The sequence below is a fragment of the Cottoperca gobio genome, chromosome 22, assembly GCF_900634415.1.
Source record: "Cottoperca gobio chromosome 22, fCotGob3.1, whole genome shotgun sequence".
In the NCBI taxonomy this organism is placed as follows: Eukaryota; Metazoa; Chordata; class Actinopteri; order Perciformes; family Bovichtidae; genus Cottoperca; species Cottoperca gobio.
In genome coordinates, this window is record NC_041376.1 from 1,862,501 (window position 1) to 1,882,066 (window position 19,566).

Sequence of the window (19,566 nt, forward strand, 5' to 3'; positions counted from 1 at the left end):
CCCCCCCCTCCTCCTCACTCCACACACACACACACGCACACACACACACACACACACCAGCTGTCCTTATGAGCACCACTAAAGCACTCACACACTCCTGCTCTCACACACACGTCTCCTGTGATATGACAGATTATAACAGGTTTGTCCTCACAACAAATTTAATCAAGGCGCATTACAACTTGTCACGCCTGTTTCTGTTCACATACGGCTGCATCGCTGCTAGTGTGTGTGTGTGTGTGTGTGTGTGTGTGTGTGTGTGTGTGTGTGTGTGGGGGGGGGGGGGGGTCTCTGCTTGATCTACCCACAATCCCCCAGCAAGGTCACACTCACTCTCTAAGCTAATGCTAATCCTCTCAAGGTTGTGTGTGTGTGTGTGTGTGTGTGTGTGTGTGTGTACCTGTGTTTGTGTGTTGATTGTAATGATGTCCATCCGTCTACATCAACAAGAAGATCTGCGCCAGAGAGGATGCTGGGAAAGAGCTTTTTGAATAACCCGATGAAATCAGACTCTGATCTGAGTTCCGTGTGTTTGTGGTGATGTGCAGGACGGTGATGGAGCGCTGACGGATGTCTCAACGTGTTGTGTTGATGTTGTACTGACTGTCTGAGGAACCATCTCCTCGTGTGACTGTGTCTGTGTGTGTCTAAGTGCTCTCCAATGTGTGTGTGGTGCGTTTGTGAGTGACGGAGTGTGAGACGAGGCGATGAGGAGGTTTGTGTTTCTCAGTGTGTGTTCTGCTTCCACCATAACATCCCATCTCCTCTGCTCTCCTCCTGCAGCTGAGGACTGCCAGCTGCTCGCTCAGATCCCCAAAGTGCGCTGCCTGAGGAACGGCAGGAGAGAGGGTGAGTGAGTGTGTGTGTGGGGGGCGGGGGGGTTTAAAGGTGCTGTATTTATGAGGAATGCTTTTTAGGCACTCAACATGAAGGTATTAGTGTTAAAGTATCTTAAACTGGAACTCAGAGAGCGCAGACCTCCAACAAAGGCCAACGTTGCATTCACTGACCCTCGATGGAGTTGGGAACTTCCCTGTTCCATGAGCTTTAAGTCGTAAAGTAGAAACAACATGATGATGCTCTTATGTTTCTTATTGTCAACAACTTCTAGTAAAAAGACCAAAACCAACAAAAACTGGATCCTAATAAGAAGAAGTGCATTTGTAGCAAACGCCACGTAAATCTTATTCCTCCTTTGTTAAATTAAAAACGCATCAATAAGTTATATTTGGTTTGATATTAAAGTGCAAAGTGTCCAGATGTTCCAGATAAATGACTTTTCTTTTTGTTGTGGACGAGTTTGTTAAAGAAGAGGCGCATTATTGTGTTGTGTTCCTTAATTACATTTCACACTGTCACTCATTGTGACACACACACACACACACACACACACACACACACACACACACACACACACACACACACACACACACCGTCCTCAAACAAATGCATATTTTCCTCCGAGTTGAGTAACTTTTATTAAAAACTAAAGTGTCCCGCTGCAGACGGGACGTGAGAGGGTTCAGACTCACTTTGATGGATTTGGTTCTTAATTGGATTTATTGACAACAAGAAAAGTCAAGTGTGTTTCTGCAGGACGCTGCTCACTGCTCCGTGCTGCAGGTTACCATCAAGCCTCTTTGTGTTGGTACGAACGTGCTGCTTTAGTGAGTTCAGCTTTCAACTCTTTGTTTGAGGCTTTTCAGACAGAACTGCGTTGTTACAAAATGCACCTCTGAGCCATTTGAGTAAAGAGAAAGAATCTCTCCTTGCCGATGACTCGTGCTTCTATAAAGTGTAAATAAATAAAAGCTTTCCAAGTAATTAATGTGAGAAACACGACCTCCTCTTTCAGGTCTAATACAGACGCACTTAAGGTACAAATAACTAGCTGAAAGTCAAACTGTTGACATGATGAGACGCGTCTGGATAATTAAGTGTAGATGCTGCAGACGAGTGAAAAACACAATTAATTCGTCCACACTTGTTTGTGATAAACGCAAATGAACGACTTAATTGCTCTTCCTCGCCCGCCTGCAGCGCTTCTGTTCTTCTAAAATAGCTTTAACTTAGCGCTTCAAATTAACATTTCCTTTCCGCGGTTGGTAGTAAAACACATTCTGGAGTCTTCAATCCAATTAACCGGCTCCATTCCAGTTGGTTCTGCGGCAGCGTCTCCAACAGTCAGATGTAATATCCTGGAGACTAATGAGACTCACTCTTAAAGAAAAACAACAATTATTTAATGAGCGAACGTCTTCAAACTTCAAACTCTGCAGAACTTAAAGCCAAGATTGGCGCTGATTGAAACGTTACGTTATTTCTCTCTCAACAATGTGACTTCTGGAAACCTTGTGAATGCAGCTTAAATGGAGTTTGACTCCAGAACGTCTCCCTTGTAAACAAAGATCAACAGCTGTTTTATCATAATATCCAATAAAACACGGAGAAATACGTCGTGCAGTAGGAGAGGCAGAGACACATTTCTCTGTCAACACTTCCCTCAGTAGACAAGAATGCAGTCGTTTGGAAAAAATAAAGTTTTCAATCATCCTCTCCACCGACACGCTTCACTACCAAGGAAAGTAGAAGGACACTTGGACAGTTTAAGTGTCAAATAAAGTCAAGAATTGTGTATTCGACTTGTTCCACGATAAATCCCACACACTCCTTTTATAACCTTTGAATACTGCAGGTCATACATCCCTTTAATATCTGTTTTATAATCCACCACATTAAACTTTACCTTCGCCCAGTACTCATTTTTACTGAATGGAGCCTGAACGCACCTTAATACAAGTCAACAGCATCTCCGATACGAGCTGCTAACAACTAGCGTTAACTGAACAGACCGGTGTGTTTAGGAACCGATAAGAAGAATCAGAAATTTTAGTTCCTAATAAAAGTCAAATATTAAAAACCCCACTTAAAGGGACAGTTCACCCCAAAATCCAAAACGTTTTTCCTCCCACCTGTAGTGCTGTTTATCAATCTGAATTGTTGCAGAGCGTTAAAGATATAACTAAATATGTATTTTTGATTTTGTGGTGAACTAACCGACATGACATCTAATGACATCATAAATCAATGTAATGCACCTTTAATAGTGACCTCACAAATGTGCTTTAGTTTCATGCCAGCAGTCTCTTTTGCAACATCAGCTATCCGAACCCTGCGCTCTCCCCTCAGGTCTGATCCGCTCACGTGTGCGAGGAGCCAACACGGCCTCGGCCTCCATCTTGACCTTCTTGGACAGCCACTGCGAGGTCAACGCTGATTGGCTGCAGCCGATGATCCAGAGAGTGAAGGAGGTAAAGACCCACAGGCTCACAGTCTGCCGTCATTCACAATTTTCAAATTAGACACCTAATACGTGCTGCTCACACACACACACACACACACACACGCACACGCACACACACACACACACACACACACACACACACACACACACACACACACACACACACACACACACACACATGTATGTTGGAGGTGGAACAGTTGTTAGCCTGTAATGCTTCGGGGGATTTTCACGGTACATTTTATTGGCTCTGATGTAATCCATTGGCAACGCATGTTGTTAAATAAACACTCAGATTTAAGTCACACGACACCAGAAATCCTGCATTTTCCCAACCAATGTGTTTCCACTTGACTCTGGAGGGGTTTTGTTTCGTGTTTTTCTGTGGCGCTCTGTGTCGTGGCGTTGAGGCAGCGTCTCTTCTCGCTGCAGGCTTCATGCTGGATTCATTTCAAAAACATTTCTCTTATTTTATTCAGTGTGGGAAGATTCTCCCTCTTTCTCTCCACCCTACACATTAAATGATGCAGCCACATCACATTCACACACGAAGGTTTCGCAGTTCAAACATGTAAAAGCAGCTTCTTTTCATTATCAGGAGGTTTTTCTGTCCTTTTTAATTTCACTTATTAATGTGAACCTTTAACTCGATGTTTCCGTCCGTATCAATTTCACAAAGTCGCTCATGCAAAGTGCACACAGTGAATATATGATCTAGAGGCCCGTGAGTGTGAGTGTGAGTGTGTGTGATGAAGAGATGCCTTCACTGTCTCTCCCCTGCGCTGACGTTAACCTGCGACTGGGCTCCAACCAGCACAGCTGCTCCCCAAATCCTCTGGCACCCTCCATCACATCGTCCATGCTGAGAAGATTCTCGACATGTCTCGCGATCACACATGGGAAGGCATATCAACAGCTCGCCACTTTCAAGGACATTTTGCGTGCCATGTTTTACACTCGTCGTACACACATCGTATGCTTGTCGTAAAACACGTTGTACGCTCGTCGTACGCTCGTCGTACGCTCATCGTACACATGTCGTACGCTCGTCGTACACACGTCGTACGCTCGTCGTACACACGTCGTACGCTCGTCGTACGCTCATCGTACACACGTCGTACGCTCGTCATACGAACGTCGTACGCTCGTCGTACACTCGTCTCCGACTCCGGACAGCTGGGACTCATCCAGCTTCCATTACAATCTTACAATTCTTGACATGTCACGCGATCACACATGGGAAGGCATATCAATAGATCGCCACTTTCAAGGACATTTTGCGTGTCATGTTTTACACTCGCCGTACTCGTCGTACACTCGCCGTACGCTCGTCGTACGCTCGTCGTACGCACGTCGTACGCTCGTCGTACGCTCGTCGTACACTCGTCGTACGCTCGTCTCCAGCTCCGGGCAGCTGGGACTCATCCAGCTTGCATTACAATCTTCAGTGTGATATTCATGAGCATCATCCAGCAGCTCCTCTGAGAGCAGGAACACTGATGAAGGATCATCAACGTCTCTGTTCTTCAACGCAGCATAATGACACTTTTCATTTGGTAATTCAGCAGCAATTGAAAGCACTTGAGTTTAATTAGTAATTAAGCACCTTTAATGGGCTCTCCACTCACAGAGACTCGGGATTAGAGATTTAGGTTCAGTGAAAGGTGACATTTAATCCCTTCTTAAAAGTCATTACCTTTTTTTAGACCTTTGAGAATTATTGTAAGGTGCTGAATGAATTTAGCTGCTGGAGTTCCACATACACACAGAAATGTTGAAGTATAAAGTAGCAGAACATCTAAATATCTAAACATAGTTCAAATACCAAAACAATTCTATTGCTATGTTATATTTTTACTATTTTTTAATTTATTGTACTGATTCTTAATTACTGAAGATAATAATTGTGATTTAGTTGTATCCACAGATAATAATAATAATAATAATAATAATAATAATAATAATAATAATAATAACAATAACATTGTAGTTTTAAACAGATACAAGTGCTTTAAAGAAAACAAACATTTAAAATAAAAATTCATTTTTTAATCAGATTATTGATATAAGATTTAATCTCAAGGTACAACATGTTAAGTTGTTTCAGATCCTCCGACTTCTCCATGATGACGTATTAAAACCTCCGAGTAGAAGTACTCAGTAAGTAAAAGTGCTGAGATTAAAATGTTACTTTAAGTAAAAGTACAGAAGTATAATCAGAAAAATGTACTTAAAGTATCAAAAGTAAAAGTACTGATTGTAATGTGTTAAGGTGGAGCAAATGTTGGATACTTTGCGTACTACTTAGTAGATTAGTAATATATATATATATATATATATCATATAACACTTTATGTTATTTATGTAACTAGTAACAACAAGTGTCAAATAAATAAAGTGAAGTACAAGTACCTCAAAGTTATACTTAAGTTCAGTACTTGAGTAAATGTACTTAAATAAATTCCACCGCAGGTTATTAACACTCATAAATATTCATAATGTTTTATTATAAAGCAATATATTATGACTTATAAGGTCGTGTGTGTGTGTGTGTGTGTGTGTGTGTGTGTGTGTGTGTGTGTGTGTGTGTGCGTGTGTGTGTTGTGCACCTACAGTATATGTTAATTATTAATAATTACAGGATATTATTTTAGTGCTGCTCACATGTACACAAACATGCTTTATATATATATATATATATATATATATATATATATTATAGGTGCATGCTATTTTTTAATCAGGTTTATAATTATATTTTTATAATAACAATAATAATATTTATAATTATTATTATAAAAATATAATTATAAACCTGATTAATAATAATAATTATATTTTTATAATAATAATAATAATAATTATTATTATTATTATTATTATTATTATTATTATTATTATATAAATATAATAATAATTATAATTATAATTATTATTATATAAATATAATTATAATTATTATTATTATGGTGTAATTTTGTGATACTTGACCTTTTATAAGACATTATAAAATGCTTTATAATGTCTTGTGATTATTGTTTTAACGCCTTATGAGAGCTTATAACTGTAATTAAACAATAAGCAGATTAAAATGCATTATAAGATTGTTTAAAATGCATTTTATGCATGAAAGAGTTACTGTGCAGTTTCACTTTCCCACATTGACATAAAGTAGAAGAAGAAGCTTCATCAGCACTTTGACTGAAAACCAAAAGAAGGAAGAGTTGAAATATTTAGAGATCATCTCTGACATCCGCTGTGGAAGTGCAGCCTCTTCATGCATTGTCAAATCACAGCAGCTCATTAAAAGCCCCATAAATGTCTATTGCTCCAAGCTGTTGGGAGCATCACTTTCCAAATTGCTCTCTGGCAGAGTTTCACACCCCCGCACTCTGCGCTGCAGTGAACACAAAGTTCAGGTCGGGTTCAAGCCTCCCAGCGAAGCAGGGGACAGATCTAATTGGAAACTGCCAGTCGGATTGTCGCGATGCTGAGCTGTTGGACGACACGGGCACACACACGAACACACACACAACCTGACGGGCAAACAGCAGAGCTGGCACACACTCACACTCCCAGACAGATGCAGGCGACACACAGGCAACAGTGTGCACTGGGTCACGTCAGGGTTCTCCAGCAGGAGAAGCTTCGCAGCTTATTTGTTGTTTTTTGACATTAAAGTGCAAAATTACAAAAAAAAAACTTCAATTGTTTCTGAGATTGAAGGAATAATATGTAACATGTCCGCACTAATAAGTCTAAAAATGACTACAATATGTTACATAACTGACTTTTTATCCCGTCTTTAGACACTTTCTACATCCTGGTGTTTTTAACTGTGTATTTGAAGGATGAAGGATTTTAGTCCTGAACGTCTGGATCTGAAGTTCTCACAGAAACAAGCTGACAGACGTCAGCGGCAGCCGAGCAGCGTGCAGGAGGAACTCTGATGTTGAACCTTTGAATCACTGGATCTGTTTTCTGATTTTAAAAATAAACATTGTGGTAAAATCACGAGTATTTGCAAAGTATACTTTGACGAGGTCGTCCCCTGCAGGCAAGCAGCGCATATTTATGACTTTATAATCTAATAAAGTTATTTCCTCATGAATGTTCCACTTTCTTCTCTGCATATTACCTCCTGTACCTATCTGTCTCTTTGTATTGATCTTTACCCCCCATGGCCCTGAGATGTGCTGTGGTCTGCACAATATAACTATTACATGTTCCATATTATAACACACAATATGGTCCAACACACGAGTGAGCAGGAGGGGAACGTGACAGTAATCATGTCTTTATCAAAGCGACATTAATCATTGAACCTGTTCGACTCCTTCATTGCTCCCCAGAGCAGATCTGACATGTAATACTCATTACAGAGATATATATGGATTCATGTCTCCCACACACACAAAGAACTTTTACTTGATCCTGAGGAAGAATCTTGTTTCTTATTCTTTTTAAATCTGTAGGTCAGAATTGTTTTGTAATTTTTAAACATTTCTTTTAACTTCACCGCTCAAAAACATGTCAGGTGCAAAGATATATTTATTCTCAGTGAAGTATTTGAGTGTGTCCAGTGCAACACTTCGTATTTACAGTCATTTAGTTTATTCTATTGTTCAGGTATTTAAGTTTATTTTAGCCTAATACCACTAAACATTTACACAATTAAATATTAAAAAGCAGTAATGAGCAAAATACACAAAAACATGTGAGAAAAAAACGACATACAAAACATAACAAACGTAAACGTAAATAAAAACAGGAGCGTTTCAGTATCTTCAGCATCCGATCTTATATTTAAAGACACAAACATGCATAAAACGTCTGTTTGTGATCGTCCAGTTCAAATATAAAATGTAGAATCATGTCTTATGATTGTGTGTGTGTGTGTGTGTGTGTGTGTGTGTGTGTGTGTGTGTGTGTGTGTGTGTGTGTCTTCCCGTGCAGGATCATACGCGAGTGGTCAGCCCCATTATTGACGTCATCAGCCTGGATAACTTCGCCTATTTGGCTGCATCTGCTGACTTGAGAGGAGGTCAGGACCCAACACACACATCACGCTGATAACACACACACACACACACACACACACACACACATATCGCTGCCAGAATAACTCAAAACTCATGATAGAAATGAAATGGGTCAAAGTCAGTGTGACAGAAACAAGTCTCGTCTGTCTTCTGAGTAATGACCACGTCGTCTCTTCTTCTGTGTTTTGTTGCGCTTCTCTTCAGGCTTTGATTGGAGTCTCCACTTCAAATGGGAGCAGATTCCCATCGAGCAGAAGATGGCGAGGAGCGACCCCACGCAGGCGATCAGGTGCGTGTGGACGTCGCCCCCCTTCCTCTGTTGTCGAGAGTGTTGATTTCAAACCTGTCACTTTTAATAATCAGATTAAATCAGATTAAAGTCGTGTGAGGAAGAAAAACAACACAATTTTCCTGATTTTATAATCTCAGAGAATATTTTATCTTTTGTTTCTCGTACATTTCAGATTTTAATCTCGTAAATTCAGAGTTTTTTCTCCAAATATTACTAAAATACAAAAATGATATTCGTCCTCCTACATATATACGAAAAGGTCAGATTATGTTAGTAATTAGATTATAATAACATAACAATATGAAACCTGTGATATCTCTTCAGACCTTGTGTGTGTGACTCCTGTCCTCTGTCCTCTGCAGGACCCCCGTCATCGCCGGGGGGATCTTCGTCATGGACCGGAGCTGGTTCAACCACCTGGGACAGTACGACACCCACATGGACATCTGGGGAGGAGAGAACTTCGGTGAGCTGAAGATTTTAAACTTTAAACTAGAAGAATGACTTTTATTAATCATTTATCCACAGGAATCCTGCACGCTGTCTTTAAATAAGTTCATAAACACGTCAGACACGCTCTAGAAAACTGCAAATATTCCTAATTCTTTTGATTAATACCAATTATTCTACTTTGACTATAAGAGAAACTTAATATTTTAAGTCATTTTTCACACAAAAACATGTATTTGTTTTAAATTATGTTGATTTTTGGACCAACATTGAGTTCGTTAGACAACATTTATTTTGTGTAGGTGAGACTCTGATCATTAGTTGTAGTCCAAAACAAAATGTGCTCCACCTCCACCTCCACCAGTAAAATCTTGTTTTTACATGCAAGAGTGATAATAATAATAATAATAATAATAATAATAATAATAATAATAATAATAATAATAATAATAATAATATAATAATAATAATAAATATAATAATACTACTAATATATAATAATAATATAATAATAATAATAATAATAATAATAATAATAATAATACTACTAATAAATATTATAATAATAATAAATATAATAATAATAATAAATATAATAATAATAATATAATAATAATAATAATAATAAATATAATAATAATACTAATAAATATTATAATAATAATAATAATAATAATAATAATAATAATAATAAATATAATAATAATACTAATACTAATACTAATAAATATAATAATAATAATACTAATAAATATTATAATAATAATGATAATAATAATAATCTAATGCTATAATATATAACAGTCACAGGGGGCATTTTTCTGCTCTGAGTATTTTTACTTTTACTGCTTTAAGTACATTTTCCTGATTATACTTATATACTTTTTCTTCAGTAACTTTTTCAATGCAGGATTATTTTTACACTTATTTTTAAATAGTAATTTTACTCATCTAAATACTTATTCCACCAGTGTTTAAAACAAAAAGCAAAAGTGTCATGCACACACGAATAATAGTGATTTAAATGAAAGGAACTGGACATCTTTATGTCTTTATTTCATGTCTTCAGTCTGTTGCTCCACAGCTGCTCCTTGATGCTGCAGACTCAGCTGATTTACAGCTTCTAACCATCTGCAGCATGTAAAGAGTCTGAGGTGAACGTGTCCAGATACTGGTGCAGACAGAGAAGCACCAGCTCACCGTCTGTCTGTCCTCCTGCAGAGCTTTCGTTCCGGGTGTGGATGTGCGGAGGAAGCCTGGAGATTCTTCCCTGCAGCCGCGTGGGCCACGTGTTCAGGAAGCGGCACCCGTACGACTTCCCAGAAGGCAACGCTCTCACCTACATTAAGTGAGTGTGTTGATCGGATAGACAAGCTGACTTCCTGTCGGCGTCATTATTATTATTACACCGCAAAACAGCTGACCACCTGCCAAGAGGCTAAAGCCCTTAGTCAGCAGTAACTTCATAAACGTTATAAACTTTATAAACTTCATAAACTTCATAAACTTTATAAACTTCATAAACGTTATAAACTTTATAAACTTTATAAACTTTAGAACTGCATAAACTTACCATAAACTTTAATAAACTTCATAAACTTCATAAACGTCATAAACTTTATAAGCTTCATAAACTTCATAAACTTTATAAACGTCAATAAACTTCATAACTTCATAAACTTTAAAACTTCATATAAACTTCATAACTTATAAACTTCATAAACTTTATAAACTTCATAAACTTAAACTTTATAAACTTCATAAACTTCATAAACTTCATAAACTTCATAAACTTTATAAACTTTATAAACTTCATAAACTTTATAAACTTCATAAACTTTATAAACTTTATAAACTTCATAAACTTTATAAACTTCATAAACTTTATAAACTTCATAAACTTTATAAACTTTATAAACTTCATAAACTTTATAAACTTCCTAAACTTTATAAACTTCCTAAACTTTATAAACTTCATAAACTTTATAAACTTTATAAACTTCCTAAACTTTATAAACTTCATAAACTTCATAAACTTTATAAACTTCATAAACTTTATAAACTTTATAAACTTTATAAACTTCATAAACTTCATAAACTTTATAAACTTTATAAACTTCATAAACTTCATAAACTTTATAAACTTCATAAACTTTATAAACTTCATAAACTTCATAAACTTTATAAACTTCATAAACTTCATAAACTTTATAAACTTTATAAACTTTATAAACTTCATAAACTTCATAAACTTCATAAACTACATTTTAACCCGATTAAAGCATCTGTGAGCGGGAAATGAAAACGTTACTGTGAGATCACATTTTCATCTTAATTTAGTCGGTCGAATGCTTCCGTACTCATCTGCTTATTGTGTGTGTGTGTGTGTGTGTGTGTGTGTGTGTGTGTGTGTGTGTGTGTGTGTGTGTGTGTGTGTGTGTGTGTGCAGGAACACCCGGCGGGCTGCAGAGGTGTGGATGGACGAGTATAAACAGTACTACTACTCGGCGCGGCCGTCTGCGCAGGGCAAAGCTTTTGGCAGGTTTGTCGTCTTTACTGTCACCTTCTCGTCTCGACGTTCAGACAGCAGTTAGTTTTTTATTGTTTCTCTCAGATACCATGTTTTATATATTCGTTAAGTTTCAGAATCTTTAAGCTCATAAAGTACATAACAAACCATTTGTTGCCACATAAACTCTAAAGAATGTTCTTGTGTCACTATCTTTAAGGATATTTGTATCTGCTGTAATTAACATTTATTTTCATTATAATCAGTTTCTGATTATTTTATTAATTAATTGCAGAATATTTTGTCCATAAAATAGAAGAAAAAAGGAGGAAATGCCTGCTTATAACCTCAGGCAGGCTTTTATTAACCATGTGTTTTAGTTATTATTTGCATTATTTTATTCACTTATTTTATTGTATTTAAATTGTAAAATTAATTTTATTATTCACTTATTTATATTGTATATAAGTTGTAAAATAAATGTAATTTAGTTGACTATTGTTTTACTATTATTACTGTTAGTAAAGCTTTAAAAACGTTTTAATTTTTTTAATTTTTAATATTGGTCTCAAAATGTCAAATTGTTGAATTGTTTTTGTCTTTTCTGTTGTTTTCACTTATTTTCTTCTTGTCAGTCGTCTGTGACACATTTTGAAGTAACTAACCTGTCTGAAAGGTGCTCTACAAATAAAGTTTTATTGATTGAAGGTGGGTTAGCACAACAAAAATATTAAATTTACTTTCATATTAGAGAATTATTATTATTACTTAAATTCTAAACTGATCAGCAAAATGATTGCCAGTCAATGTAATGGTGATCAACTCATGAATTATTAATGAATTATTGGAGAAGAAGTTTGAACTTCCACGTCCTGTGTGTTCTGTAGCATTGCAGACCGCCTGACGCTGCGGCGGAAGCTGAACTGCAAACCTTTCCGCTGGTACATGGAGAACGTGTATCCTGAGCTGAGGTACGACTCACACGCGCCTGTCCTTCGTGCATCTTGTGCCGAATACTCTGAATTATTATTTGTGTCTGGAAAAAGTTGAATTATCTTGTTACAAATTCTTAAAATGACATTTTTTTAAATCCAGAATTGATCCATTCTCAGTTTATCTTCCACATTATCATTTCTGTAAGCTGCATATTGTCCAATGTTTGGTTTGAAAACGTGCTGCTCCTGCTCACGTCTCACGTTTCAGTCAAACATCAAGTTTAAAGTTTGTACTTTATGTCTGCAGGTTGTCATTTTACACCTGACATTATGACAGAGTTAGAACTTGTTCTGTGCCGTCTCTGTCCACACATTAAAAACCAACAAATAGAAAATACCTTCAGAAGTTTAGAGGATTTGTTTTTTAAATTAGGATAATATTTCTTCTTCCTGAGCACTTAAAACAGAAAGAAAATAATAACGAGGAATACATAAAATAATAAATAAGTAAATCAAGAAAATTGGAAATATAAAGAGAAATAAATAAAATAATAAATACATGTAGAAAAATAAAGACAGAATATCAAAGAATAATTACAACGCTTTTAATTTATTTTTTAACATATTAATTTATTTATATATTTCTGGGTATATTTTTGAAATGTTTATTATTATTATTATTTTTTTTAAATATATTTATTTTTCATCTAAGGTCATCTATGTATTTGTACGGCTTATTCTTTTCCTTAATGCTTTTGCTTAATGTTAAAAGATTTACACATATATTTTAAGAAATATATGAATAAATATATACAGAAAATAAATCTAATTTATTAATTAATCTAAAAATGTGTCTTTAATTTTCCATTTTTAACTTATTATTGTATTTATTCCTCTTAATATTTCCACATTTCTTTTCTTTTTTAATGGCGCTCTTACGACTTCATACCAAATAACTGTGGTTTCTCGAATTGTAATATTTTCACAGGTACGTGTTGTAATTGAGCGCATTACTTAGCGGTGCGACCAGTCAATCCATCTGTTCTTTAGTGTGGTAATAAGACCTCTCACTGGCCTCTCCGTGGCTCCCTCAGGGTCCCCGAGCAGGAAGCGGTGTCCAGTGTGCTGAAACAAGGCGGTCTGTGTCTGGAGACTCGTGGGACGGACGCCCTCGGCCTGGCAGAGTGCAAGGGCATCGGAGCCAACAGGCCGCAGTCGCAGGTCAGGACTGAGCGTAGTGTAGTCAATTTGATGTCTTACCCCGATAAAACATTTGTATCGGACTTAAACATGTTCTTGTGGAGACTTTTAAATGTGTAACACGTGTTGGTGTGTGTGAACATAGATGCTGGGTTATACAACATTTAATGACAGATTAGCATATGGTGACATTAAGGACTCTTCTTTTACAAGATATCACATTTATATGACCTGCTGATGATAGTTCCTCCTCTGTGAAATGAAAACATTGTCCCCGTGTTGCTGGACTGCAGAGCTGATAAAAACCTTCATTTAAGTTTCGTCACGTAAATCAACATTCGTCACTGTTGACGTTTTATTAATCATCACAGGGATTATTAGGAGTGTTGTGTGTAGTCTGTTACTTGGGGCTCAGATTAAACAGATTCAACACTTTGTTTCTGGTGAACGTGAGGAAAACTTTCATCCTTTTCCAGGAAGTACACGCAGCCGAATTTAATCCAGTAAAGTTAAATGTCTCCAGTTACTGCAGATTATTTTCTAGATTTTCTTCGGGGTACATTCGACAAATGTCCTTCACAGTTTCTTCACAGGGTGACGTCTTTAAACGTCTTGTTTTGTGACTTTAATATGATATAAAACACAGAAGAGCAGCGTTCTCTTCCTGGAGATGAAAGCAGCCACCTCATCACGTGTTTCTGTGTTTCGCAGAGATGGGAACTCATAGAGCCGCTGCTCCGGCAGCAGGACCTCTGCCTGGCCATCTCAGCCTTCACAGCGGGGTCAAAGGTCAAGATGGAGACCTGCAGTACAAAAGAGCCCAGACAGGTGAGAAGAAATGTCAGAAAGGAATTTACTGTGGTGCTTTGGTGCTTAACATAAACATAGAAGGAGAACATTAGATTAAAAATAAAAGCAAATATTGCAAAAATGTTGAAACTAAAATCTAAAATAGAAGGAAATTACATTAGAAATATGAAAAATACTATAAAAAGATGTGCAACAAATGTCCAGAAAAATGTTCAAAGGTTGAAGTATAAAAAATAATTCAAATCCTTGAAAGTCTGTGAATTTGAGTGCAAAAGAATCAAGGCCTTGAAAGTTTTTGGGTCATTGAAAGTGAATTTATATATTTTGTGCAAGAATAGAAATTAAAGTTATTTTTAACACCTTGATCCATGTGTCAAACTCTGCCGTGTTGAATCCTTGATTTTAAGGGAAAGTCTTTGAAAAGTCCTTGAATCTGATGTTTAAGAAGGTTTAGGAACCCTACATATATAAATAGTGTTACCTTTCAGAAACGGTACATTTAAGTGGCATTTTGAATATAAGTTCAACAATACTTTTAAATGAAGCCAAACAAGGCTGAGCTGGTGCTGCAGAACTACGAGCTACGATCCACAACGTCTCCAAATATATCTCTCTCTCAGAAAGCAGAGCGAGTGGAGTCGAGCCGCACCATGCAGGGGAAATAAGGGTTAACAGAAAAGGCTGGAATTTGCTTTAATCTTGAGCTATCAGTCACTTCAGCAGCAGCTCTCAGTTTTTCCAAATCTCATTCTGGAGTAAAGCGGTTTATTTATCCCTGACGTGCGTCTCACAGGCTGGAACTCAGACGTGAAAGATTTGGAGATTAGAGTCTCGTCCAGCACGGATGCAGCGGCCGATGATGCCGGGAGACACTCTGAGTGGCCTTGTTGCACTGATGCATTGATTTTCTTTTCCCCTCAATCCTCCTCTCTGTGAGCGTCGAACATGCACGTCCCATGTGGCTGCGCACCTGATTTATGACACTGAAGAGGGAGTTAATAACTGGAAGCATGTGTGCAACTCAGGCCGTCCTCCCATCGCTCTGCAGGGAGACGTTTGGCCTCTTTGTCCCGAGTGCTTCATCCCAAAGAAAGGACTTTGTTTTCTAAATGAAAGAGTCGAAGTCGTCGAGTGTTAGTGGCACATTGATTTCACATTTGAACTGTGGTGGAAAGTACATTAACTTAAGTACAAGTTTGAGTTTTTTGTACTTTACGTGAGTATTTCCATTTTCTGCCACTTCACACTTCTGCTCCTCGACATCTCAGAGGCAGATATTTTACTTTTTACTTCACTTTATTTATTTGACACTTGTTGTTACTAGTTACATAAATAACATGAAGTGTTATATATAGAGATATATATTTCTATATATCTCTATATATATCTCTATCTCTATATATTTATATCTCTATCTCTCTATATATATATCTCTCTATTTCTATATATCTCTATCTATATCTCTATATATTTCTATTTCTATATCTCTATATATCTCTATATATTATATCTCTATATATCTCTATATATCTCTATATATTTATATTTATATCTCTTATATATTTCTATCTCTGTCTCTATATATCTCTATCTCTATATATATATATAGAGAGATATATATATAGATATATATATAAAGGTATATAATATATATATATATATATATATATATATAGATATATCGCTCTCTCTATATATATATCTTTATATAAATATCTCTCTCTATCTCTCCCTAATATATATATATATATGGAGAGAGCGATATATCATCTCTATATATATATATAGATATATATATATATATATAGAGAGATATATATATATATAGATAAAGGTATATATATATATATATTATATATAATAGATATATCACTCTCTCTATATATATAATCTTTGATATAAAAGGATCTCTCTCTATCTCTCTCTATATATATATCTTATATAAATATCTCGCGTTCTATCGTCTCTCTATATATATAGATATATAGAGAGCGATATATTCCGCTCTATATATATAATATATATATATAGTAATATATATAGATACATATATAATACCTTATATATATATCTATAGATATATCTCTCTTATATATATAGATATATATATCGATATATTATAGAGATATATATATCTATATATATATCTCTATATATAGATATATATAGATATATATATAGAGATATATATATATATCTTTATATATATATATCTATATATATATCTATATATATATAGATATAGATATTTATATATATATATATATAGAGATATATATATATATATAGAGATATATATATATATATAGAGATATATATATATATATATCTTCATATATATATATATATATATATAGATATAGATATTTATATATATATATATATATATATATATAGAGAGAGATATATATATATCTTTATATATATATATATATATATATCTTTATATATATCTCTCTATCTCTCTCTATCTCTACAATCCAACATTTGCTCCACATTAACACATTACAACATAAAATAACTCTTGAAAACAGAATAATTTAATATTCTATAATAAAACTCTTTGAAAAGACACAATCAGAACTTTTACTTTTGATACTTTCACTGCAGTAAAAGATGTGAGTACTTCTTCCACCTCTGATATATATATATCTATCTCTATATATTTATATGTGAGTACTTCTTCCACCTCTGATATATATATATCTATCTCTATATATTTATATGTGAGTACTTCTTCCACCTCTGATATATATATATCTATCTCTATATATTTATATGTGAGTACTTCTTCCACCTCTGATATATATATATCTATCTCTATATATTTATATGTGAGTACTTCTTCCACCTCTGATATATATATATCTATCTCTATATATTTATATGTGAGTACTTCTTCCACCTCTGAAGAGAAAGATTTATGATCATTAAAACCAAACCTTTTCTCTGATCCTGTGTTCCAGTCGTGTCGTCCATCATGGAGAAGTCGGAGGATTTGTTATTCAGCATTTAATGTTTTATTGAAATATATATTATATATACATTCTTTAGTGTTGGAAGTTACTGGAGATGTTTTAGAAGCTTTTCCAATAAGAATAAATGAGATGAAATACTTTGGACACATAAAGGTTGGCGTCTAAATCTGCCGTCAAGACTCAGTGGAACACGAACTGTGGTTCATGCTGCACGACGTAAACACTTACGTCATAATTATTAGTTCATTTTCAATTTGATATTAAAAAACTATTAATAAAAAAAACAAAAAAAGCAAAATGCGACAAAGTGCAATAGAAACAGATTGAATAATGTAATAATTAATAGTTCACATTAATACTTTTAAATTGTACTTTTGACGTCATCAAGCGTCCATCGCATTTTCACTTTTGTCGATTTTATAAAAATGATATTAAGATGTGCAAAGCATTTAGATTCCTCACATGTATCAGTGCATGTTTGCAGCTTGTGACACACAGATGCACTCTCCCCCCCCCCTCGCTCGTCTCCTCTCTGATAAGCCTCCAGATGGATCCAGAAACGTGGCTCGTTCTCTGAAGTAATAAAAAAAGCCACTAATACCTGGTGATTTATTGACAGACTGTTTATGGGAGAACACTTTATCTTTCTTTACTTCGGGATCAAGTTTCCTGTTGAACTTTTACACAAAGTGACTAGACCCTGTGGAGTCTCTGAAACGGAGCATTAAGACCATATTAGGGTAAAAACTTTCACTTTTTTACGGAGACACGGGAGGAGGAGGAGGAGGAGGAGGAGGAGGAGGAGGATGATGGGGGAGGGGGGGTGTATTCACAGAAAACTCTGAATTTACAAGACTAAAGCCGGAAAAAAACTTGAATATTCTCTGAGATTAAAGTCACACATTAACGTAAATAAATTATATATTATTTAATCAAGACACCTCATCACTTCCACTTCCAAGAGATTACATTTACATTTTATAATGTTGGTTAAACTTTATGGTCATTTTGAATGATGTTGCATCAACATTATGACCAACGAGGAGTAAAATGTCTGTTCTTTAAATCTTGTTCCTGCAGAAGTGGAAGCCTAAAGGCACGGCGCTGCAGCACGTGGTCAGCGGCCTCTGCCTGGACAGTCAGACCCCGGCGGGCCCCCCCATCATCACACAGTGTCGCCCCCAGATGGCCAGCCAGTCCTGGGAGCCACAAATCATCACCTGAGCCGCGGCGGTCAGGGGGGGGCAGAGAGAGAGAGGAGCTTGTTCTGGACCCGGCCTGCAGGAGGACTCACGTCTGCACGCTTCCTGTCGCCTCGCTGAGGAAGAAACTTTTTGTGGCGTCGACTTGGAGCTGCTGCTCATTGGTGACGAGAGCGCCAAAACATTTGAAGGCCTTGTTGAGGTCTTTCTGTGTACATCCTTCGAGTTCTTCTACGTAATCTAAGCTTTTCACAGTTGCACATCTCACTTTTTATTTTGTTTCTGTATCTGTCCTGGTCAACACTTTGCTGAAATCTGGAGTCGTGAGGACAGAGAGCTGCAGGGATGAGTCGGCATTTGACCACTTCCTGTTCCCCCTTGAAGTTGTTGGGTTTTTTGTTAGATGCCTGAAATAAAGTCTGTGGTTAAAACAAGCTTTTAATGTTTTGTTGTACGACATAATGACGTCAGTGAACACCCCACTATGTGTCTTAAAAACGGCGGTTGCTAACAAGTGGCTGAATTAAACTACAAAACGTCTGAAGATGAGGCGCCTTTATCTTCACGGTGGTGACGTGAAGTCATGTGACCGTAACTGTAGCTCCTTTATAGCCTCACGATGGCTTTTTACTTCTGCCGATTGCATTTACACCTCAAAAATCCTAAAAGTGTTCATATGTGGAGATAATAAGATGGAACAATAAGTATCATAAACGTCTGCCACAAAATCCAATGGAAACATCTTGTGATGCTGACTTCCTGTCAGCCTGAAGAAAGATCCCTGCAGCTCTGTGTCACCTGCAGCTCCGTGTCACCTGCAGCTCCGTGTCACCTGCAGCTCCGT

The 19,566-nt window shown here is 36.1% G+C and overlaps 1 protein-coding gene across 1 annotated transcript in view; it reads left to right on the top strand.

Moving 5' to 3' along the window:
• galnt16 (UDP-N-acetyl-alpha-D-galactosamine:polypeptide N-acetylgalactosaminyltransferase 16) overlaps positions 1-19,156 on the top strand; it is a 37,142-nt gene extending 17,986 nt beyond the window's left edge. Inside the window, exons 5-15 of the mRNA XM_029461364.1 lie at positions 784-849; positions 3,190-3,311; positions 8,261-8,348; positions 8,551-8,635; positions 9,001-9,104; positions 10,310-10,436; positions 11,538-11,630; positions 12,485-12,568; positions 13,627-13,753; positions 14,444-14,560; positions 18,601-19,156. Coding sequence (XP_029317224.1) covers positions 784-849; positions 3,190-3,311; positions 8,261-8,348; positions 8,551-8,635; positions 9,001-9,104; positions 10,310-10,436; positions 11,538-11,630; positions 12,485-12,568; positions 13,627-13,753; positions 14,444-14,560; positions 18,601-18,744 — 1,157 coding nt within the window. The 3' untranslated portion in view covers positions 18,745-19,156. The remainder of the gene's footprint in view (positions 1-783; positions 850-3,189; positions 3,312-8,260; positions 8,349-8,550; positions 8,636-9,000; positions 9,105-10,309; positions 10,437-11,537; positions 11,631-12,484; positions 12,569-13,626; positions 13,754-14,443; positions 14,561-18,600) is intronic.
• The last annotated feature ends 410 nt before the right edge of the window (positions 19,157-19,566 follow it).